Source organism: Epinephelus lanceolatus, chromosome 20 (assembly GCF_041903045.1).
Source record: "Epinephelus lanceolatus isolate andai-2023 chromosome 20, ASM4190304v1, whole genome shotgun sequence".
NCBI lineage: Eukaryota > Metazoa > Chordata > Actinopteri > Perciformes > Serranidae > Epinephelus > Epinephelus lanceolatus.
This window is the reverse complement of record NC_135753.1, coordinates 40281754-40307500: the sequence shown is the minus strand read 5'-3', so window position 1 is coordinate 40307500 and position 25747 is coordinate 40281754. Positions and strand designations below refer to the sequence as shown.

The 25747-nt window shown below is 48.3% G+C and overlaps 1 protein-coding gene across 2 annotated transcripts in view; it reads left to right on the top strand.

Moving 5' to 3' along the window:
• Window positions 1-25747, top strand: part of LOC117265052 (piezo-type mechanosensitive ion channel component 2-like) — a 107790-nt gene that overhangs the window by 23652 nt on the left and 58391 nt on the right. The window contains exons 3-12 of one of the 2 annotated variants that reach the window (XM_078162789.1): window positions 3635-3742; window positions 3869-3911; window positions 9824-9944; window positions 16892-17108; window positions 22151-22364; window positions 22477-22624; window positions 23023-23196; window positions 23312-23426; window positions 24492-24877; window positions 25561-25666. In XM_078162789.1, the coding sequence (XP_078018915.1) occupies window positions 3635-3742; window positions 3869-3911; window positions 9824-9944; window positions 16892-17108; window positions 22151-22364; window positions 22477-22624; window positions 23023-23196; window positions 23312-23426; window positions 24492-24877; window positions 25561-25666 (1632 nt within the window). Of the gene's footprint in view, window positions 1-3634; window positions 3743-3868; window positions 3912-9823; window positions 9945-16891; window positions 17109-22150; window positions 22365-22476; window positions 22625-23022; window positions 23197-23311; window positions 23427-24491; window positions 24878-25560; window positions 25667-25747 lie in introns of those variants that run through there. The other variant, XM_078162790.1, reaches the window with a different exon arrangement.

The window sequence follows — 25747 nt, the reverse complement described above, 5'->3', positions numbered from 1 at the left end:
ACAGACCAACCATGCCCTGTAGGCCTCCTTCTTCAGCCTGACGGCTCCCCTCACCTCTGGTGTCCACCAGCGGGTTCGGGGATTACCGCCGCGACTGGCCCCAGCGGCCTTGTGGCCACAGCTCGCAACCGCCACCTCAACAATGGCAGAGCGGAAGAAGGCCCATTCGGACTCAATGTCCCCCTTTGCCCTGACGTGGTCGAAGCTCTTCCGGAGGTGGGAGTTGAAGATCATCTGGACAGGTTCTTCCGCCAGGCGTTCCCAGCAGACCCTCACTGTTCGTTTGGGCCTGCCAGGTCTGCGCAGCGTCTTCCCCCACCATCTGATCCAACTCACCACCAGGTGGTGATCAGTTGACAGCTCTGCTCCTCTCTTCACCCGAGTGTCCAGAACATATGGCCGCAGGTCAAATGATACGACTACAAAGTCGATCATTGACCTGCGACCTAGGCTGTCCTGGTCGGGGCACTGTCCAGCACCCGTCCCAGGGACTTCAAAATGGGCGGGTACTCTGAACTGCTGTTCGGCGCATAAGCACAAACCCGTTCCCGACCCGAAGGCGCAGGGACGCAACCCTTTCGTCTACTGGGGTGAACCCCAACGTACAGGCAGAGAGTCTGGGGGCTATCAGAAAGCCCACCCCGGCCCTCCGCCTCTCACTCGGAGCAACTCCAGCGAAGGAGAGAGTCCAACCCCTCTCAAGGACTAGGGTTCCAGAGCCGGAACTATGTGTTGAGGTGAGGCCGACTATATCTAGCCGGTAGCGCTCAACCTCTTCCACAAGCTCCGGCTCCTTCCCCGCCAGAGAGGTGACATTCCATGTCCCAAGAGCCAACTTCTGTAACCGAGGATCGGACCGCCAAGGCCCCCGCCTTGGTCTGCTGCCCAATCCACATTGCACCGAACCCTTCTGGATCCCTCTGCGGGTGGTGGGCCTGCAGGGGGACGAGCCCATGTAGCCGGTTCGGGCTGGGCCCGGCCGGACCCCATGGGCGAAGGCCGGACCACCAGGCGCTCGCCCACGGGCCCCAACCCCAGGCCTGGCTCCAGGGCGGGGCCCCGGTAACCCTCCGGGCCAGGTACACGTGTCCTTGTTTGTATCCATCATGAAGGGTCTCTTGAATCATTCTTCGTCTGACCCTTCGCCCAGAACCAATCTGCCATGGGAAACCCTACCAGGGGCAAAATGCCCCCGACAGCATAGCTCCTAGGGTCATTAGGGCACTCAAACTCCTCCACCATGATAAGGCGACGGTTCTCGGAGGAGTCTGTTACAGTAACTGTAACTGTTACAGTTATTATTAGATTCATTAACACTGTTAAAGTTGTTATAATTATTATCATTAAATTCATTAACACTGTTACAGTTATTATTATTATTAGATTCATTAACACTGTTACAGTTATTATTATTATTATTAGATTCATTAACATTGTCACAGTTATTATCATTAAATTCATTATCACTGTTACAGTTGTTAATTAAAAAAGTTTTATGGTATTCATTCTACTAATATGTATTTATTTCTTAGTATTTTACATTGAGTTTTAAGAGTTGAGACATACAACAATTCATATCCCTTCCATTTTTATTTTACGCGCTGGTATCGGATTGGTACTCGGTATGGGCAGATACCTAAGGTTCAGGGATAGAAATCGGTATTGGGAAGGAAAAAGTTGTATCAGTACATCTCTAGTCCTCAGCCTGGTTTGATTTAAAGGACGTCGTCCTAACCTGTCATAGTACACACTTGTCTCACAACACATGTCCAAAGCATTGTTGACCATTCGTTACTTTTAGAGACACTGTCCTATAGTGGTTCTGATCCTGTCCGTCTCTTGTGGTATCCAAACGTCCTCACTAACAGATTACAATGTGTCAAAAATGGATGATGTCCATCATGATTTTTAGATATTACTGAAGGTGTCCCACAGGTTTCAGTGTTGGGTCCAGTCTGGTTCTGAATCCTGTCATTTTTCATCTGTATGCAGATGATAAAGTTTTATTATGGTCCGCCTCATCTGATGTCTACCATCACCCGACTCCCCCCTGAGAGCCATGAAGGTTGTCTCATACGGAGTCTGTCAGTGTTCGTCCGTAGAGACGCTCCCACGGTTTTACCACTTCGCTGTCTGGATGATAACCTCGACTGTCAGCATCATATTGACCCGAAATTAGAACTCTCCTCTGGTGATGGATGCTGTTCATACTCAGTCTGAAGGTTCCTGCGTGCTGATCCTTACAGCAGCCACCACTGCCTTCTTTACCTGAAGGTCCAGGGACACATGTGAGACATAAGAGATATGTGAGACATGAGAGACATGTGAGACATGAGACATCTGAGACATCTGAGACATGAGAGACATGTGAGACATGAGAGACATGTGGGACATGAGAGACATGCGAGACATGAGAGACATGCGAGACATGAGAGACATGAGAGACATCTGAGACATGAGACATCTGATACATGAGAGACGTGAGACATGAGAGACATGTGAGACATGAGAGACATGCGAGACATGAGAGACATCTGAGACATGAGACATCTGAGACGTGAGAGACATGCGAGACATGAGAGACATCTGAGACATGAGAGACATGTGAGACATGAGACATCTGAGACATGAGAGACATGGGAGACATGCGAGATATGTGAGACATGAGAGACATGTCAGACATGAGAGACATGTGAGACATGAGAGATATGCGAGACATGAGAGACATCTGAGACATGAGAGACATGTGAGAAATGCGAGACATGAGAGACATGTGAGACATGAGACATCTGAGACGTGAGAGACATCTGAGACATGAGACATCTGAGACGTGAGAGACATGCGACACATGAGAGACATGAGACATCTGAGACATGAGAGACATGGGAGACATAAGACATCTGAGACATGTGAGACAAGACCAGCGTTGGTTTTTCTTCATCTATAAAGCTTTGATCCAGACGCTTCATGTTTCATCCCTTCTGAGAATCATGGTGCCATCTGATTGAACATTTACCCAATCAGATCTGAACCTGGTACACCTGGTACACTTTAGGGACACCATGGACACTTTATAAACACCACTATAAGCATAACTGTCCCCCTTGTTGTTGTTGTTGTTTATTTGCACATACAGTATTAACTTTGCACTAAATATGCTCATTTTAATCCACTGCTCATTATTATTATTATTATTATTATTATTATTATTGCTGTTTCTTGTATTTTATGTCCTTTTTTTTTGCATTCTTAGTTTTTTAAGTTTTCAAATATTGAAATCTTTAATCTGACTCTTTCCCCTTGACACTGGAATTTCTCAGTTGTGGGATCAATAAAGGTGTATCTTATCTTATCTTATCTTATCTTATCTTATCTCATCTCATCTTACACCTGGTACACCTACCTGAAACACCTGGTATACATGGTACAAATACCTGAAACACCTGGTACACCTGAAACATGGAATAATCTGAGGACAGTCGGACACTTAGATGTCTTATTTCAGATCTGGTTTTAACAGCGTGTGAATGCATGTTTATTTTCCTGAATCGAGACCATTTTTTTGTTGTTCAGTGTTTTCAGTGATTTTATCGACTTCCTGTCAGGTTTTCAAAATAAAGTCTTTGTCTCCCAGGTAACGCGTGTCGCTGTGTGACGGCTGTGTGTGTCTCCAGTTTCCTCTTCCTGTTACTGCAGTCCTTCTTCCAGCTAACCACCGCTACACTGCAGCCAGAGTCCAACTGTAAGACACCTGTCTGTCTCTCACCTGTCTGGTTCTCTAAAGACACCTGTCCGTCTCTCACATGTCTGTCTCTCTAAAAACACCTGTCTGTCTCACAGTGTGTTGATGACCTGTCTGTCTCTGCAGGTACGTCGTGGCAGAAGGCTCTCGGGCAGCTCGGTTTGGTGAGGTAAGAATGACATCATGTGGCAGACACTCAGGCAGGCAGGCAGGCAGAAGATGGATGTTGATGTCAATTCACTTTATAGCATAATGGGAACTGTAGTTCCCAACCTTGGAGCCTGGACACACAGACTTTTGATCACTGATGACACCAGGTGATGTTCAGATATTTGGATGTTGGGAGCTGGTGCTTCAAAGTATTAACATGTTTATCAGAAATAATTAATAACTATTAAATATAATGATAACATGATTTAATTACTGAGTTCTTGACTCAGTCATTGGTGATTCATCCATTCTTCACATTGTCTAAGGCCACACAACCTGCAGGACAAAATGGCTGACAGCAGAGATAAATACAAAGGAGATGGTAAAATCAAAGACGGCATGAGAGGGAAGTGTGTGACCACATGTGGTAGGTCAGAAGAGCAACAGGAACTTGAGGTTCCCTCTCTGAGTGTAGCCATGGTGAAAGGCATGTTAGAGTGCATGTGTGTGTGATCTGTGGTGCATTAAGGTGCCAGGTTAGAATTCGATCTGTATGAAACATCAGCTGACGAACATCAACTCCCCCAAATCCCGTCGACAGAGAGATCACATCAGGAACTGAGCAACTAACATCAGATCATGGTGCACACACCGACACAAGTCACACAGTGCCTTTCATCAGCAGGAAGTAGTGTCAGGGCATCATCCCAGCACTTCATAAGAGAGCGCTCCCAGAGCTGTTTGTTTTTTAGTGATGCACTGAGCATGTGATTTGTTTCTATGACAACAATATCTTGACACCAACAGAGGCAGCTAACTTCCGTGTGTCTGTCCTTGTTGTGACAGTGCACAATATTCTCACTAAACAACAGTACTGACATCACCAGCGCCTTGCTGAATCCGCTCCATGGCGAGTGGAGGGCAAAAACAACAGCTGGACAGTGCAGAGGGTCTTATCTCCGACTGCCCAACACCGGTTAGACACAGCGCTGAAGGACCGTCAGTGTCGACAAAGGGGAAACTTGTGACATTACTTCCAGATACTCATTCATTCATTTACCTTAACTTCTTATCCTCTTGAGGGTCACGGGGGTGTGGAGCCTGTCCCAGCTGACACTGGGTGAGAGGCAGGGTTCACCCTGGACAGGTCACCAGACTATCACAGGACTGACACATAGAGACAGACAACCATTCACACTCACATTCACACCTACGGACAATTTAGAGTCACCAATTAACCTGCATGTCTTTGGACTGTGGGAGGAAGCTGGAGCACCTGGAGGAAACCCACGCTGACACAGGGAGAACATGTCAGAGCACCTGGAGGAAACCCACACTGACACGGGGAGAACATGTCAGAGCACCTGGAGGAAACCCACGCTGACACAGGGAGAACATGATTGGAGCACCTGGAGGAAACCCACACTGACACAGGGAGAACATGATTGGAGCACCTAGAGGAAACCCACGCTGACACAGGGAGAACATGATTGGAGCACCTGGAGGAAACCCACACTGACACAGGGAGAACATGATTGGAGCACCTGGAGGAAACCCACACTGACACAGGGAGAACATGATTGGAGCACCTAGAGGAAACCCACGCTGACACAGGGAGAACATGTCAGAGCACCTGGAGGAAACCCACACTGACACGGGGAGAACATGTCGGAGCACCTGGAGGAAACCCATGCTGAAATGTCAAACCAGCAGAATCTTAAAAACACTGGTTCACATGTTCTTTTTCTGTCTCCATCCTGTGAGATGTCCTGGACAAGACATTTATTATATGAATCTATATTTAGTCCCCATTAAGATTGTGACATTATCACTGCTGGAGAGTCACATGACCGACACACAGATCTGCAAAATGTGGAGCAGTGCATTGTGGGACTCTGCTGTCTGTGACACACACACACACACACACACACACACACACACACACACACACACACACACACACAGCTGTGTCTGTTTCCAGTTAAAACTTTCCTGACTCACATCAAACAGGCTGAACACATGTGGTTCACTGTGTGTGTGTGTGTGTGTGTGTGTGTCAGCAGTGGGAGGTCAGACAGTAGTCTCTCTGTCTGGATTACATGACTCTGTCAACACCTACACACACACACACACACACACACACACACAGAAACACATCAAAAACAAGTTTAAATTTTCATCTGAATCAGTCACAGGATGTTGCACTCACATGTATATTTACATATGATCATGTGCACATACATATATAAACACATACAAGTGATATAAATCCTTAAGCAGTGTGGAGGCTGAGAACCTCTGAAGCAACATGGAGATTCTCACTGTTCTCTGCTGTAGTACAAATGCTCCTCCAGTGTCCATATCGCTTTGTTTATTGTGATTTCCTAGATTATCTTCAAATGCGTCACATCCCTAACAGATGTCCAACCTGAGCTCAACACTTCTAAAAGTCAATAAATCTTATTAACTGGCATTGAAACAGTATCATAAAAAAACAAAAACAAAATGGTTTTAATCAAATGTTACAAAATTAAACATTTTGATCTAAAAGATAGAAAATAATAATAATAGTAATAATAATGATAATATGCTCTGACATGTTCTCCCTGTGTCAGCGTGGGTTTCCTCCAGGTGCTCTGACATGTTCTCCCTGTGTCAGCGTGGGTTTCCTCCAGGTGCTCCGACATGTTCTCCCTGTGTCAGCGTGGGTTTCCTCCAGGTGCTCCGACATGTTCTCCCTGTGTCAGCGTGGGTTTCCTCCAGGTGCTCCAATCATGTTCTCCCCGTGTCAGCGTGGGTTTTCTCCAGGTGCTCTGACATGTTCTCCCCGTGTCAGCATGGGTTTCCTCCAGGTGCTCTGACATGTTCTCCCCGTGTCAGCGTGGGTTTCCTCCAGGTGCTCCAATCATGTTCTCCCCGTGTCAGCGTGGGTTTCCTCCAGGTGCTCAGACATGTTCTCCCTGTGTCAGCGTGGGTTTCCTCCAGGTGCTCCGACATGTTCTCCCCGTGTCAGCGTGGGTTTCCTCCAGGAGCTCTGACATGTTCTCCCCGTGTCAGCGTGGGTTTCCTCCAGGTGCTCCAATCATGTTCTCCCCGTGTCAGCGTGGGTTTCCTCCAGGTTCTTGCACATGTTCTCCCCATGTCAGCGTGGGTTTCCTCCAGGTGCTCCGACATGTTCTCCCTGTGTCAGCGGGGGTTTCCTCCAGGTGCTCCAATCATGTTCTCCCTGTGTCAGCGTGGGTTTCCTCCAGGTGCTCCGACATGTTCTCCCTGTGTCAGCGTGGGTTTCCTCCAGGTGCTCTGACATGTTCTCCCTGTGTCAGCGTGGGTTTCCTCCAGGTGCTCCAATCATGTTCTCCCTGTGTCAGCGTGGGTTTCCTCCAGGTGCTCTGACATGTTCTCCCTGTGTCAGCGTGGGTTTCCTCCAGGTGCTCAGACATGTTCTCCCCGTGTCAGCGTGGGTTTTCTCCAGGTGCTCTGACATGTTCTCCCCGTGTCAGCGTGGGTTTCCTCCAGGTGCTCTGACATGTTCTCCCCATGTCAGCGTGGGTTTCCTCCAGGTGCTCCAATCATGTTCTCCCCGTGTCAGCGTGGGTTTCCTCCAGGTGCTCCAATCATGTTCTCCCCGTGTCAGCGTGGGTTTCCTCCAGGTGCTCAGACATGTTCTCCCTGTGTCAGCGTGGGTTTCCTCCAGGTGCTCCGACATGTTCTCCCCGTGTCAGCGTGGGTTTCCTCCAGGTGCTCCGACATGTTCTCCCCGTGTCAGCGTGGGTTTCCTCCAGGTGCTCCAATCATGTTCTCCCCGTGTCAGCGTGGGTTTCCTCCAGGTTCTTGCACATGTTCTCCCCATGTCAGCGTGGGTTTCCTCCAGGTGCTCCGACATGTTCTCCCTGTGTCAGCGGGGGTTTCCTCCAGGTGCTCCAATCATGTTCTCCCTGTGTCAGCGTGGGTTTCCTCCAGGTGCTCCGACATGTTCTCCCTGTGTCAGCGTGGGTTTCCTCCAGGTGCTCTGACATGTTCTCCCTGTGTCAGCGTGGGTTTCCTCCAGGTGCTCCAATCATGTTCTCCCTGTGTCAGCGTGGGTTTCCTCTAGGTGCTCCAATCATGCTCTCCCTGTGTCAGCGTGGGTTTCCTTCAGGTGCTCTGACATGTTCTCCCTGTGTCAGTGTGGGTTTCCTCCAGGTGCTCCAATCATGTTCTCCCTGTGTCAGCGTGGGTTTCCTCCAGGTGCTCCAATCATGTTCTCCCTGTGTCAGCGTGGGTTTCCTCCAGGTGCTCTGACATGTTCTCTCTGTGTCAGCGTGGGTTTCCTCCAGGTGCTCTGACATATTCTCCCTGTGTCAGCGTGGGTTTCCTCCAGGTGCTCTGACATGTTCTCCCTGTGTCAGTGTGGGTTTCCTCCAGGTGCTCTGACATGTTCTCCCCGTGTCAGCGTGGGTTTCCTCCAGGTGCTCTGACATGTTCTCCCTGTGTCAGCGTGGGTTTCCTCCAGGTGCTCCAGCTTCCTCCCACAGTCCAAAGACATGCAGGTTAATTGGTGACTCTAAATTGTCCGTAGGTGTGAATGTGAGTGTGAATGGTTGTCTGTCTCTATGTGTCAGTCCTGTGATAGTCTGGTGACCTGTCCAGGGTGAACCCTGCCTCTCGCCCAATATCAGCTGGGATAGGCTCCACACCCCCGTGACCCTCAAGAGGATAAGCAGTTAAGGTAAATGAATGAATGAGTATCTGGAAGTAACGTCACAAGTTTCCCCTTTGTCGACACTGACGGTCCTTCAGCGCTGTGTCTAACCGGTGTTGGGCAGTCGGAGATAAGACCCTCTGCGCTGTCCAGCTGTTGTTTTTGCCCTCCACTCGCCATGGAGCGGATTCAGCAAGGCGCTGGTGATGTCAGTATTGTTGTTTAGTGAGAATACTGTGCACTGTCACAACAAGGACAGACACACGGAAGTTAGCTGCCTCTGTTGGTGTCAAGATATTGTTGTCATAGAAACAAATCACATGCTCAGTGCATCACTAAAAAACAAACAGCTCTGGGAGCGCTCTCTTATGAAGTGCTGGGATGACGCCCTGACACTACTTCCTGCTGATGAAAGGCACTGTGTGACTTGTGTCGGTGTGTGCACCATGATCTGATGTGTCAGCTGGGATAGGCTCCAGCCCCCTGTGACCCTCAAGCGGATAAGAGCTTATAAAGATGGATGGATAATGATAATAATAACAATAATAATAATACATTAGATTTATATAGAACTCTTCAGGATACTCAAAGACACTTTACAGAGAACAACAGCAGCCATCGATAGAAGAAGAAATAATCCACAGGGATGTGGAGAGGGAGAAGGTGAAGGGTGTATCAGGATGTGATGAAGTATTGGTTTTTATTGCAGTCACTTTAAATATTTTTCATTTATTAAATCTATTCAGTTGCTTTTATTTATTTTTTCATTTTGCTTTTTTGTTTTTTTATGTTACATTTACTTTTTTTCCCACATTATTTTATTATTAATCTTTAATTTTAGATGCTTTTTCATTTCTATTCATTCATTTATTTTTTTTGTATTTTTCTGTATTTTTTTCAACCCGCTGCAAACGATGGTCTATTTTTTTCTATTATTTTTTTATTCATATTTATAGTTTGTTTTCAGTTTATATATTTTTTGTAATTCATTCATTTTGAATGTTTAAAAAGGTTAATTATATTAATATGACGTCGTAACAAAAAACTGAAGAGTCCATCTGTGTGTCTGTCTGTCCATCTGTCTTTGTGTGTGTGTGTCTGTCTGTGTGTCTGTGTGTCTGTCTGTCCATCTGTCATCTGTGTGTCTGTCTGTCTGTCTGTCTGTCTGTCTATCTGTCCATCTGTCTGTCTGTCTGTCTGTCTGTCCGTCTGTGTGTCTGTCCGTCTGTCTGTCTGTCTGTCTGCGTCAGTCTGACAGGAAGTGATGCTGGCTCTGCAGTGAGACAGGTGTTTCCAGATGTTGGCGTGCTGGTTGTTGGTCTGCTGACCTGGAGGCTGATAGTGAGACTCAACACCAACAGACACACACAGGTAAGACACACACACACACACACACACACACTCAGTAATGAAGCAGGTGTAACCTTGTTAAGTTGTCTCCTCTTGTTTCTTAACGAGGTTTCCTGTCTATTAGTGAGTAACTCAGTAAGATATTTATTAACTGTAACCTTGTTATGTGACATCATCAGGACAGTGACACACACACAGTGATACACACACACACACACACACACACACAGACACACACACACACTCAGTGACACACACACACACACACACACACACACACAGACACAGATATTGATGAGGTTTCAGGTTCATCAGTTCGTTATCTGAACTGTCTGAGTGTGTTTGTGACAATGAAACCAGACCAGCAGACAGCAGCTCCTCCTTCTCACTTTACATCACTTCACTCGGATGGACCAGTCTGTCCAGCTGGAGCACGATGACGTCCACAGGTGGAGGACAGACAAAGACGTCCACAGGTAGAGGACGGACAAAGACATCCATAGTTGGAGGACGATGACGTCCACAGCTGGAGGACGATGAGGTCCACAGCTGAAGGACAATGACATCCACAGCTGGAGGACGGACGATGATGTTTACAGGTGAAGGACGATGACGTCCACAGGTGGAGGGCAGACAAAGACATCCACAGCCGGAGGATGATGAGCTCCATAGCTGGAGAACGATGACGTTCACAGATGTAGGATGATGAGGTCCACAGGTGAAGACGGACGATGAGTTCCATAGTTGGAGGACGATGACGTCCACAGGTGGAGGATGATGAGGTCCACAGGTGGAGGGCGGACAAAGACATCCACAGCCGGAGGATGATGAGGTCCATAGCTGGAGGACGATGACGTTCACAGATGGAGGATGATGATGTTCACAGCTGGAGGACGATAACGTTCACAGATGGAGGACAGATCATGACGTCCACAGGTGGAGGATGATGAGATCGACAGGTGGAGGACAATGACATCCACAGGTGGAGGACTAGTCTCGCCACAAGACAATCAGAGATCTCCGCCTTCTGATAGTCTGGGGACATTCCTTTCTAAAGTGTGTTTAACACACCGGCAAAAACGGCCGGCAACAAAGCAACGCCTCTTGCATTTTTGAAAAGGACACGCCTTCTCGGAAATGTGCGCTCCTCCTTTTCTCGTCCGCAAGGAAACAAACACACACCGTTTTATCAAACGTGTGCTCATCCGTGAAGAAAATATCTTTTCCAGTGGATGTCTTATGCTGTGTTCCCACCAAACGTGATGAACGTGATTTAATTGCTCCTAACGCGCCGCCCGTAACGCGTGAGTTTGGACACCTGACCATTTTGTTAATTCGCGTAATCGCGTCATTCACGCGAGTAGCGGGGAAACCGGCTGTGCTAACTGGAGCTAAGCTAGTGCTAACGTTCATAGTACAACCATTCTGCAAACTAATTAAAGACACATATTTACAGAACTTACCAAGTAGACCAGTCTCCTCGGCGTCTTTCACCCAAGCCTGCTCCACGCGAATTTTGCATCTATCGCGCCGCGCTAGACTTCAATTCAATTCAATTCAATTTTATTTATAAAGCCCAATATCACAAATCACAATTTGCCTCACAGGGCTTTACAGCATACGACATCCCTCTGTCCTTTGGACCCTCACAGCTGATCAGGAAAAACTCCCCAAAAAAACCCTTTAACGGGGAAAAAAAAACGGTAGAAACCTCAGGAAGAGCAACTGAGGAGGGATCCCTCTTCCAGGACGGACAGACGAGCAATAGATGTCGTACAGAACAGATCAGCATAATAAATTAACAGTAATCCGCATGACACAATGAGACAGAGAGAGAGAGAGAGAGAGAGATACAGGTAATAACAGTAGCTTACAACAACATTATTGAAAGTAATAATATTATAGTTATAGTTCTGGCTACTGTGGTACAATATGTTGAAAGTATGTATTAATATCTGGCAGTATACATGTGCGCTGATGTCCAAAGGTGGAGGAACGGATGATGACGTCCACAGGTGGAGGACAATGAGGTCCACAGGTTGAGGACGATGACTTTCACAGGTGAAGGACACAGACGTCCACAGGTGGGGGACGATATCGTGCACAGCTGGAGGAGGGACAATGTTGTCACAGCTGGAGGACAATGAGGTCCACAGGTGGAGGACGCTGACGTCCACGGGTGGAGGATGATGACATCCACTGATGGAGGACAGACGATGACGTTCACAGCCGGAGGACGATGACTTCCACAGCTGGAGGACAAACAATGATGTCCACAGGTGGAGGACGATGATGTCTAGAGGTGGAGGACGATCAGGTCCATGGATGGAGGATGTACAAAGACATCCACAGCTGGAAGACAAACAACGATGTCCACAGGTGGAGGACGATGACGTCTAGAGGTGGAGGACGATCAGGTCCATGGATGGAGGATGGACAAAGACATCCACAGCTGGAGTACAATGAGGTCACAGTTGTAGGGCTGACAATGACATCCACAGGTGGAGGACAATGAGGTCCATAGCTGGAAGATGGACAATGACGTTCACGGGGGAGGACGATGAGGTCCATAGCTGGAGGATGGACAAAGACATCCACAGTTGGAAGACAATGAGGTCCAAACACGGGAGGATGATGAGTTTTTCAGCTGGAGGACGGACGATGACCTGAAACCTCAAACCAGAGACCTGAGATCTGAGACCAGAGACCAGAGACCAGAGATCTCAGACCAGAGACCTCAGACCAGAGGCCAGAGACCTCAGACCAGAGACCAGAGATCTCAGACCGGAGACCAGAGACCTCAAACCAGAGACCTGAGATCTGAGACCAGAGACCAGAGATCTCAGACCAGAGACCTCAGACCAGAAACCAGAGACCAGAGATCTCAGACCAGAGACCTCAGACCAGAGACCAGAGACCTCAGACCTGTAGGAAACAACAATATTAGGCCTCACCAAGGGGCACCATTAAGGTAGGGAACAATTCTGGGCCTCAAAGGGGGACATTATTAATGATGTCAATTATACTGGTGATACTATAAAAGAGGGGATACTATGTGTTGTGATCTAGGCACCAGTGCTGTGTTGTACACGGTAGCACCATTGGTTGGGACTTAAGCCTTAACAGGGGCCTAACCTCGTAATAGATTAAATTAAAGTATTAAATTGGCTATCTGAAACAACTGATAATTATTCATATTAATTATTAATTATGTGAAATAATGTGACTTAATTAACATTAAATCACCTCGTGGGGCACCATTCCCCAAAAGGGAAAATGATAGCCAGTTAAAGATATCAGTTTCATAAGTTCACTAAACTATCAATTTGGAATTTTTATAAATAATTGAATTAATAACAATAACCAAATTTAATAATAAAGCCTGAAGGATCCTCAATGCAGCAGATGTTGACTATTCACTCACTCTTGTGCAACATTAAACAGACAGCAGGTATGATTCCAAAAAAAAATATATTTGTTCACAAAGTCAGAAAAGCAAAACCTAACTATACAAGCTTGGTGTGTATGTGTGTGTGTGTGTGTGCGTGTGTGTGTGTGTGTGTGAGAGAGAGAGAGAGAGAGAGAGAGAGAGAGAAAGGCAGGTGTGGTAATCAAAGAGCTTACAAAACAAAATGGCTGACGACAGAGAACTACAAGATGGCCGAATAAAAGCTGTCTTCAGATCGGGGGAGGTGTTTGTCTGACAAAGATCAGGACAAAGACAAGGGAGATGAAGCAGAAACTTTGAGTCTCCTCTTCAGGTGTCGCTATGTTGAAGCCAAAGTGTGAGTGAGTCTATGTGAATGTGATGTGTGGTGCAAACGGTCTGGATTAGTGCCGAGATTGTTTAGTTGTCTGCAAGAATCTGTTTGTGAACAGCATTAGCAATCTACCATCACGTAGCTTTGGCGAAGCCAACTAACCAATGACCTAACTGCAACCAGTCACAACAGTGACTCGGTGAACAGCATCAAATCACTGTCGACAAAGTGAAACAGTCTCACTCAGCCTGTACAGCTGTGATAAAGCTATGCCCAGTTGTTACATTACCAATCCTTGACTGGATGGAAGAAAGAGTTGCTTTGTGCTGCTTTTGTTAGCTGGCAGTTGAAGGCTGGAAGGAAATGGGGTTCCATATGCAGACTTTGTTGGGTCCTTGTTCCAAAGGTGTAGATCTGAGGAAGCTGGTCACTTGGGGTCTTTGCAGAGTTACAAGTCTGCTGCTAATTCAGCTTGGTTCTCCTTGTCGCTGGAAAGTTAGTTGCAAACCTTGTGTTTGTACTTCTAACTTCTCTGGTTCAGGTTAAGAGAGTCCGTGAGCAATTGTGAGACTTCTGACCAGAGACCTGAGACCTCATACAAGAGACTAAAGACCAGAGACCTTTGAACTCATACCAGAGACCAGAGATCTCAGACCAGAGACCTCACACCTCACACCTCACACCTTAGACCAGAGACTTCTGACCAGAGACCTGAGACCAAAGACCTCAGCCCTGAGATCAGAGACCTGAGATATGAGATCTGGGACCTCAGACCAGAGACCTCAGACCTGAGATCTGAGACCTCAGACCACAGACCTCAAATCAGAGACTAGAGACCAAAAGACCTGTGACCACAGACCTCAGGCCAGAGTCCTGAGACAAGAGACCAGAGACTTCAGACCTCAGGCGAGACACATGAGACCTGAGACCAGAGACCTCAGACCAGGGACCTTGGACCAGAGACCTGAGACCAGAGCCCTGAGCCCAGAGACTTAGAGGCTAGACACCTGAGATCTGAGACCTGAGACTAGAAACTAGAGGCCTGAGGCCAAAGACCTGAGATCTGAGACCTCAGACTAGAGACCAGAAACATGAGGCTTCAGAACAGAGACTAGAGGCCCCAGACCAGGGATAAGAGACCAGAAACCTTAGTCCTGACACCTGAGATCTGAGACCTCAGACCTCAGACCTCAGACCTGGGACTTCAGACCTCAGACCAGAGACCTTGGACCTGAGACCAGAGACCTGAAATCTGGGACATCAGACTAGAGACCTTAGCCCAAAGACATCTCAGACCAGAGACCCGAGGCCAGAAACCTGAAATCTGGGACCTGAGACTAGAGACCAGAGATCTAGAGGCCAGAGACCTGAGATCTGAGACCTCAGACCTCAGATCAGAGACCTGGAACCTGATGCCAGAGACCTGAGACTAGAGACCAGAGATCTCAGGCCAGAGACCTCAGACAAGAGACCAGAGACCCCAGCCGTGAGACCAGAGACCTGAGATATGAGACCTGAAATCTGAGACCTGAGACTTGGGACTTCAGACCTCAGGCCAAAGACCAGAGACCTCAGTCCAGAGATCTGAGACCAGAGACATGCGATATGAGACCTGAGACCAGAGATCTGAGACCTCAAATCAGGGTCCCCAGACTAGAGACCTGAGACAAGAGACCAGAGACCGTTGACCTGACACCTGAGACCAGAGACCTACGATCTCAGACCAGAGATCTCAGACCTCAGGTCTCAGACCAGAGAACTCAGACATCAGACCTTTGACCACAGACCAGAGACTTCAGACAGACCAGAGTCCTGAGACCCCAGACCAGAGACCTGAGACCTCAGGCCAAAGACTACAGACCTGAGATCAGAGATCTCAGACCTGAGACCACAGAGCAGAGACTTAAGGCAGACCAGAGTCCTGAGACCCCAGACCAGACACCTGAGACCTGTGACCTCAGACTGAAGATCTGAGATCTGAGACTCGAGACCAGAGAGCTGAGACCTCTGATCAGAGGTCTCAGCTCTCTGGTCTGAGACCTCTGATCAGAGATCTCTGACCAGAGACCTCGGACCAGATTCTAGAGACCTCAGACTTCTGACCAGAGACCTCAGACCAGAAACTAGACACCTCAGACCCTTAGACCAGAGATTAGAGACCAGAGACCTCAGACCTGAGACCAGCGACCTGAGACGTCAGACCAGAGACCTCTGACCTCAGACCAGAGACCTAGGCCAAAGACTAGAGACCTGAGATATGAGACCAGAGACGTGAGGCCAAAGACCAGAGACCAGAGACTTCAAATCTCAGACCAGAGACCTGAGACCAGAGATGTGAGACCTGAGACCATACACCTGACATCAGACTAGAGACCAGAGACTTTAAACCAGAGACTTTAGACCAGAGACCAGTGACCTTACACCTGAGACCAGTGACCAGAGACCTCTGACCTCTGACCAGAGACCTCAGACCACAATCATCAGACTAGAGACCAGAGACCTGACAAGAGACCAGTGACCTGACACCTGAGACCTCTGACCAGAGACCTGAGACCAGAGACTTCTGACAAGAGACCTGAGACCAGAGACCTCAGACATCAGATCTGAGATCATAGACCAGAGACCTGAGACCCCTGACCAGAGACCTAAGAACAGAGACCTCAGATCAGAGACCTCAGACCAGTAACCAGGGACCACTGACCAGAGACCTCAGACAAGAATCATCAGACTAGAGACCAGAGAGTTTAGACGAGACCAGTGACCTGACACCTGAGATCACAGACCAGAGACTTCAGACCTCAGACCAGAGACCTGAGACCCCTGACCAGAGACCTAAGAACAGAGACCTGAGACTTCAGGCCAAAGATTTGAGACCTGAGATCTGAGACCAGAGACCAGAGACCAGAGACATGAGGCCAGAGACCAGAGATCTGAGACCTGAGACCAAAGACCAGAGACTTTCGATCTGAGAGCAGAGATCTGAGATCTGAGATCTTCGACTTAAGACTTAAGACCAGAGACTTGAGACAAGAGACCAGAGACCAAAGACCAGATACCTGAGATCTGAGAATCGAGACCCGTGACCAGAGATCTGTCAGTCCTTGTCTGTGATCAAAGTGACTCATATCTGTCTGTGTGTCTGTCCTGCTGCAGTCAGACTGGTGGATGGAGACATGCTCACAGTGACTGTGTCTTTCTCTGTTTCAGCCTCAAGAGGACACACAGCAGCAGGAGGAGGAGCAGCAGGGGGAGGAGCTCATGTTTGAGGATGACTCTGTGCTCGGAGACGAGGAGGAGGATGAAGGCAGCAGAAACAGGATTCTTGTTGAACTGGAGTTACTGGTTTGTAAAACCAGACAAATGGTGGGAGACATGACAACGACTGGAGGAAAAGTCCTGCTGACGGTCCTACTGGGACTCACAGGTAACCAGTAGAACCCAGTAGAAAACTGGTCCTGATCAGACTGGTCCTGGTGATATCAGACTGGTCCTGATCAGACTGGTCCTGGTAATCCGACTGGTCCTGGTGATATCAGACTGGTCCTGATCAGACTGGTCCTGGTAATCAGACTGATCCTGATCAGATTGGTCCCAGTGATCAGACTGGTACTGGTGAGCAGACTGGTCCTGATCAGACTGGTCCCAGTGGTCAGACTGATCCTGATGGTCAGACTGGTCCTGATGGTCAGACTGGTCTCGATGGTCAGACTAGTCCTGATGGTCAGGTCAGACTGGTCCTGATGGTCAGATTGGGCGGCAGTAGCTCAGTCCATAGGGACTTGGGTTGGGAACCGGGGGGTCGCCTGTTCAAGTCCCCATCCGGACCAACATATGGAGCGTGGACTGGTAGCTGGAGAGGTGCCAGTTCACCTCCTGGGCACTGCCGAGGTGCCCCTGAGCAAGGTACCGAACCCCCCCCAACCGCTCAGAGCGCCTGTCATGGGCAGCCCACTCTGACATCTCTCCACTTAGTGCATGTATAGGTCCTGTTTGTGCATGTGTGTGTTCGGACCTGTGTGTAATTGACAACAGAGTGAAAAATTATAATTCTCATTTAAAGCAAACCTCACGGACTGCATTTTTTCATCTGCGTAATATTGCGAAAATTAGGCCTATCCTGACCCGAAAAGATGCAGAAAAATTGGTCCACGCTTTTGTTACCTCAAGGCTGGATTACTGTAACTCTCTATTATCAGGTAGCTCTAGTAAGTCCTTAAAAACTCTCCAGCTAATTCAGAATGCAGCAGCTCGTGTACTAACAGGAACTAAGAAACGAGATCATATTTCTCCTGTTTTAGCTTCTCTGCACTGGCTCCCTGTAAAATCCAGAATTGAATTTAAAATCCTACTGTTAACTTATAAAGCTCTAAATGGTCAAGCTCCGTCATATCTTAGAGAGCTCATAGTGCCATATTATCCCACCAGAACACTGCGCTCTGAGAACGCAGGGTTACTCGTGGTCCCTAAAGTCTCCAAAAGCAGATCAGGAGCCAGAGCCTTCAGCTATCAGGCTCCTCTCCTGTGGAATCATCTTCCTGTTACGGTCCGGGAGGCAGACACCGTCTCCACATTTAAGACTAGACTTAAGACTTTCCTCTTTGATAAAGCTTATAGTTAGGGCTGGCTCAGGCTTGCCCTGTACCAGCCCCTAGTTAGGCTGACTTAGGCCTAGTCTGCCGGAGGACCCCCTATAATACACCGGGCTCCCTCTCTCTCCCTCTCTCTCTCTCTCTCTCTCTCTCTCTCTCTCTCTCACTCTCATCCTATTACTGCATCTTGCTAACTCGGCCATTCTGGATGTCACTAACTCGGCTTCTTCTCCGGAGCCTTTGTGCTCCACTGTCTCTCAGAATAACTCATACCGCAGCGGTGCCTGGACAGTGTGACGTGTGTGGTTGTGCTGCTGCCGTGGTCCTGCCAGATGCCTCCTGCTGCTGCTGCCATCATTAGTCATTAGTCATACTTCTACTGTTATTATACACATATGATTATTGTCACACAAGTATGCTGTCTGATATTAATACATACTTTCAACATATTGTACCACAGTAGCCAGAACTATAACTATAATATTATTACTTTCATTAATGTTGTTGTAAGCTACTGTCATTACCTGCATCTCTCTCTCTCTCTGTCTCTCTCTCTGTCTCATTGTGTCATATGGATTACTGTTAATTTATTATGCTGATCTGTTCTGTACGACATCTATTGCACGTCTGTCCGTCCTGGAAGAGGGATCCCTCCTCAGTTGCTCTTCCTGAGGTTTCTACCGTTTTTTTTTTCCCCCGTTAAAGGGGTTTTTTTTTTTTTGGGGAGTTTTTCCTTATCCGCTGTGAGGGTCTTAAGGACAGAGGGATGTCGTATGCTGTAAAGCCCTGTGAGGCAAATTGTGATTTGTGATATTGGGCTTTATAAATAAAATTGAAATTGAAATTGAAAAATTGAATTTCCCCTTGGCGATTGATAAAGTATATAAAATTAAAAAATTAAATTAAAAATTGGTCCTGATCAGGCTGGTCCTGATGGTAACACTGGTCCTGATGGTCAGACTGGTCTCGATGGTCAGACTGGACCTGATGGTCAGACTGGTCCTGATGGTCAGATTGGTCCTGATGGTCAGATTGGTCCTGATCAGGCTGGTCCTGATGGTCAGACTGATCCTGATGGTCAGACTGGTCCTGATGATCAGACTGGTCCTGATGGTCAGACTGGTCCTGATCAAGCTGGTCCTGATGGTCAGACTGATCGTGATGGTCAGACTGGTCCTGATGATCAGACTGGTCCTGATGGTCAGACTGGTCTTGATGGTCAGATTGGTCCTGATCAGGCTGGTCCTGATGGTCAGACTGGTCCTGATGATCAGACTGGTCCTGATGGTCAGACTGGTCTTGATGGTCAGATTGGTCCTGATCAGGCTGGTCCTGATGGTCAGACTGGTCCTGATGGTCAGACTGGTCCTGATGGTCAGATTGGTCCTGATGGTCAGATTGGTCCTGATCAGGCTGGTCCTGATGGTCAGACTGGCACTGATAGTCAGACCGGTCCTGATGGTCAGACTGGTCCTGATGGTCAGATTGGTCCTGATCAGGCTGGTCCTGATGATCAGACTGTTCCTGATGGTCAGACTGGTCTTGATGGTCAGATTGGTCCTGATCAGGCTGGTCCTGATGGTCAGACTGGTCCTGATGGTCAGACTGGTCCTGATGGTCAGGCTGGTCCTGATGGTTAGGCTGGTCCTGATCAGGCTGGTCCTGATGGTCAGACTGGTCCTGATGGTCAGACTGGTCCTGATCAGACTGGTCCTGATCAGGCTGGTCCTGATGGTTAGACTGGTCTTGATGGTCAGACTGGTCCTGATGGTCAGATTGGTCCTGATCAGGCTGGTCCTGATGGTCAGACTGGTCCTGATCAGACTGGTCCTTATGGTCAGACTGGCCCTGATCAGACTGGTCCTTATGGTCAGACTAGACCTGATCAGACTGGTCCTGATGGTCAGACTGGTCCTTATGGTCAGACTAGACCTGATCAGACTGGTCCTGATGGTCAGACTGGTCCTTATGGTCAGACTGGTCCTAATCAGATTGGTCCTGATCAGACTAGTCCTGATGGTCTGACTCCTGATGATCAGACTGGTCCTGATGGTCAGACTGGTCCTGATCAAGCTGGTCCTGATGGTCAGACTGATCGTGATGGTCAGACTGGTCCTGATGATCAGACTGGTCCTGATGGTCAGACTGGTCTTGATGGTCAGATTGGTCCTGATCAGGCTGGTCCTGATGGTCAGACTGGTCCTGATGGTCAGACTGGTCCTGATGGTCAGATTGGTCCTGATGGTCAGATTGGTCCTGATCAGGCTGGTCCTGATGGTCAGACTGGTCCTGATAGTCAGACCGGTCCTGATGGTCAGACTGGTCCTGATGGTCAGATTGGTCCTGATCAGGCTGGTCCTGATGATCAGACTGTTCCTGATGGTCAGACTGGTCTTGATGGTCAGATTGGTCCTGATCAGGCTGGTCCTGATGGTCAGACTGGTCCTGATGGTCAGACTGGTCCTGATGGTCAGGCTGGTCCTGATGGTTAGGCTGGTCCTGATCAGGCTGGTCCTGATGATCAGACTGGTCCTGATGGTCAGACTGGTCCTGATCAGACTGGTCCTGATCAGGCTGGTCCTGATGGTTAGACTGGTCTTGATGGTCAGACTGGTCCTGATGGTCAGATTGGTCCTGATCAGGCTGGTCCTGATGGTCAGACTGGTCCTGATCAGACTGGTCCTTATGGTCAGACTGGCCCTGATCAGACTGGTCCTTATGGTCAGACTAGACCTGATCAGACTGGTCCTGATGGTCAGACTGGTCCTTATGGTCAGACTAGACCTGATCAGACTGGTCCTGATGGTCAGACTGGTCCTTATGGTCAGACTGGTCCTAATCAGATTGGTCCTGATCAGACTAGTCCTGATGGTCTGACTCCTGATGGTCAGACTGGTCAGAATCTGTTTAAGCTAAAGGAGGAGATGGAGGAACACCTCCACCCTCTATGCCCTTTCCACCCTGTACAGTAACACCTCCACCATTTCCATCCTGCACACCAACACTTCCAACCTCTCCACTCTGTACACTAACACCTCCACCAACTCCACCCTCTCCACCGTGTACACCAACACCTCCAACCTCTATACCCTCTGCACCCTGTACACACCTTCACCAACTCCACTCTCTCCACCTATACACCTCCACTCCACTCTATACATAACCAAACAATTCAGCAAGTTGTCTCCTATAAATACCTGGGAGTACAGATTGATAGGGATATGAGCTGGCACTCACATGTGCAAAATGTCTGTGCAAAGATACATCAGCGCCTGCACTTCCTACGGAGATTAAGACTGTTTGGGGTCAGTAGAAACATGATGATTTTTTACAATGCCAGTATTCTGTCTGTGTTAAGATATGGTATGTCCAGCTGGTTTGGAAACCAGGCTAGGTTGATTAATATGTCAGGGAAGATAATGGGTATGTCCACACCCCTGATCACTCCTCAAGTCATTTTTGAACAGTCAGTGATGAGACAAGCTCGTAAAATTGTGTCTGATCATGACCATGTACTGAATCCTGAATATGAGTTATTGCATTTGGGAAGAAGGTACAGAGTACCACGATGCAGGTATAACAGGTACAAGAACTCGTTTATTCCATTGTCAATCAAAATGATTAGGCTCCACCCTTTCCACCCTGTACATTTACACCTCCAGCCTCTCCACCCTGTACACTAACACCTCCACCCTCTCCACCCTGTACATTTACACCTCCAGTCTCTCCACCCTGTACACTAACACCTCCACCCTCTCCACCCTGTACATTTACACCTCCAGCCTCTCCACCCTGTACACTAACACCTCCACCCTCTCCACCCTGTACATTTACAACTCCACCCTCTCCACCCTCTCCACCCCCCCACCCCCACCAGGCATCATGTTCCCCTCCCTCTCCTCGCTCCCCTACCTCCTCTGTTTCCAGGTGTTGTGTACCTGGTGGGCGTGGTCAGGTCAAGTCCCACCCCTTCTCTTCAGGTGCGTGTCTGTCATGTCACTGCTGTACCCCCCCTTCCACTTCCTGCTCCTCTACTGCTACCAGCTGCCCTCGCTGCAGGAGGCGTGGCCTCCCAACCGCTCCTCTGCCAGGTAACACACCTCCACCAGGTAACACACCTTCACCAGGTAACACCTTCATCATACAGTGATAAGTATGAATACAGATATATGGACATTGATTGATTGATTGATTCCTTTGCAGTGTTTGTGGCCTGGTGTCGGTAGTCTCGGTGGACTGCGCTGCCCCCTGGAGGCTGCAGGTGAACGCTGAGCTCAGCTGGTTTCACTTCAGCAGTCCTCTGATGCTGCTGCTGCTCTACAACACTGTGGCTAGTCTGTGGAGGAACCAGGTGACGTCACTCAACATGTGATGATGTCATACATTGTGTTTCTATCTTATCACTGCACACATGATGTCAATATGCAACATTAATAATATCTGAGTATGATGTCATCTGATCAGGATGTGACAGTACACTATTATTTCACATGATGTCACTGCATGATGTCATAATGTAACAGTTACAGAGAGAAGGAAACTAGGAGGAAGAGAAGGAACCTAGTAAGTAGAGAAGGAAATTAGGAACTACAGGAGGGAAAAACCCCTCACTGTTAAATACTGATGTAATACTTTTTATTGTATAACAGTCTTGATGTCACTTACTAATGTCATGAGTTGAGATGTGCTTTGTTGATGAGTGGGGTTCCTCAGCTCTCATTGGCTGACGGGTGTGACATGTTTCTACAGTTGATTAACGGTGATGGGGGGCGGGACGTACAGAATGTAGAATCAGCTATCATTGGGAGCTGTGACATCACCACTGCCACCAGCAACCTGAGTGATGATGTCAGCGGTGACATGACAGCGGAGAGACGGAGAGAGCTGTGGAGGAGAGCTCACGACCGTCCTGAGTGCAGAGACGTAAAACTGAAACTCACAATGATCAATTGAATTCATTAGTAATTTGATTGGCTGTGATTGATTATCAGGTTTCAGTGAAGTGATGTCATCAGTCTGTCTCCATGTCTGTCTCCAGGTGGTGGTGTCATCTGCCGACAACAGTCCCTCTGACTCTTTTGCCCCACCCACCCAGAGCACAGCCCTTGGATTGGATGTTTACTCCACGCCTCACTACTCTCTCAGCCAATCAGGTAAGCTTGTGGTTTGATAGAATTTCTGTGTGGGATGATGAGGTCACAGTCAGATACAGATGTGTTGGATGATGTTGTCACAGTCAGATACAGATGTGTTGGATGATGTTGTCACAGTCAGATACAGATGTGTTGGATGATGTTGTCACAGTCAGGTACAGGTGTGTTGGATGATGTTGTCACAGTCAGATACAGATGTGTTGGATGATGTTGTCACAGTCAGGTACAGGTGTGTTGGATGATGTTGTCACAGTCAGGTACAGGTGTGTTGGATGATGTTGTCACAGTCAGATACAGGTGTGTTGGATGATGTTGTCACTGTCAGGTACAGGTGTGTTGGATGATGTTGTCCCGGTCAGGTACAGGTGTGTTGGATGATGTTGTCACAGTCAGGTACAGGTGTGTTGGATGATGATGATGTCACAGTCAGGTACAGGTGTGTTGGATGATGTTGTCACAGACAGGTACAGGTGTGTTTGATGATGATGATGTCACAGTCAGGTACAGGTGTGTTGGATGATGATGTTGTCACAGTCAAGAACAGGTGTGGATGATGATGTCACAGGTGTGTTGGATGATGAGGTCACAGGTACAGGTGTGTTGGATGATGATGGGGTCACAGTCAGATACAGGTGTGTTGGATGATGATGATGTCACAGTCAGGTACAGGTGTGTTGGATGATGATGAGGTCACAGTCAGGTACAGGTGTTTTGGATGATGATGAGGTGACAGTCAGGTACAGGTGCGTTGGATGATGATGATGTCACAGTCAGATACAGGTGTGTTGGATGATGATGATGTCACAGTCAGGTACGGGTGTGTTGGATGATGATGAGGTCACAGTCAGGTACAGGTGTGTTGGATGATGATGAGGTCACAGTCAGGTACAGGTGTGTGGGTGATGTTGAGGTCACAGTCAGGTACAGGTGTGTTGGATGATGATGTCACAGTCAGGTACAGGTGAAGCTGAGCTGCTGGTCGTCCTCCCCTGTTGATGTCTGTGAATAAAGACATCTGCGGTGACTTCACTTGACTATGGTTGTGTTGACTGTGTGATGCTGCAGACACACTGGAGACATGTGTGTTTGAAGGAGACGACTGGGAGGAGGAGGATGAAGAAGAGGTGAGGAGGAGGAACGAGGAGGGAGTCAGCGCCGCCTCCATGGCGTTTAGTTTCCTTCTCAAACAGAGTTACATCTGCGCCCTGATCGCCATGATGGCCTGGCCCATCACATATGTGTCCTGGCTGACATGTGTCCTGCTGCTCTGGTCATGTGTGCTGTGGATGATGCGAGAGCGTCGCCGATACACGCTGATGTCATCACCCTGGCTAGTCGCCTATGGTAACCTGCTGGTCATCTTGCAGTACGTGTACAGCTTCCCCTCCATCCAGGAAGTCCCCGGACTGTTCCCGAAAAAAGACGAACCCTGCACAGAGCTTGTGTCAAAGGTATGACTGCTGCTACTGCTACTGCTGCTACTGCTACTGCTACTGCTACTACTGCTACTGCTACTACTACTATTGCTGCTACTACTACTGCTATTGCTACTACTGCAACTACTGCTACTACTGCTACTGTTACTACTGCTACTGCTACTACTACTATTGCTGCTACTACTACTGCTATTGCTACTACTGCAACTACTGCTACTGCTACTACTGCTACTATTGCTGCTACTACTACTGCTATTGCTACTACTGCAACTACTGCTACTCCTGCTACTGCTACTACTGCTACTGCTACTACTGCTGCTACTGCTACTGCTACTGCTACTACTGCTGCTACTGCTACTGCTACTGCTACTGCTACTACTGCTGCTACTGCTACTGCTACTACTGCTACTGCTACTACTGCTACTGCTACTGCTACTGCCACTACTACTACTGTTACTGCTACTACTACTGCTACTACTGCTACTGCTACTACTGCTACTACTGCTGCTACTGCTACTGCTACTACTGCTACTGCTACTGCCACTACTACTACTGCTACTACTGTTACTGCTACTACTACTGCTACTGCTACTGCCACTATTACTACTGCTACTACTACTGCTACTATTGCTACTACGGCTGCCACTGCTACTACTGTTAACTAGTTAATGCAGTTGTTGATGTTGTCGTTGTTGCAGTTGTTGTGTCTGGTGACCTTCTGGCTGCTGTTGCGTCAGGCACTGACTGAGAAGAGAGACAGACAGGCAGACACACAGCTCTCTACCATCACCGTCAACATGGGAGGTAAGACACCTGTGTCACTGCTCACCTGTCTACCTGATATCCACCTGTCTCACTGCTCACATGTCTACCTAATGTCCACCT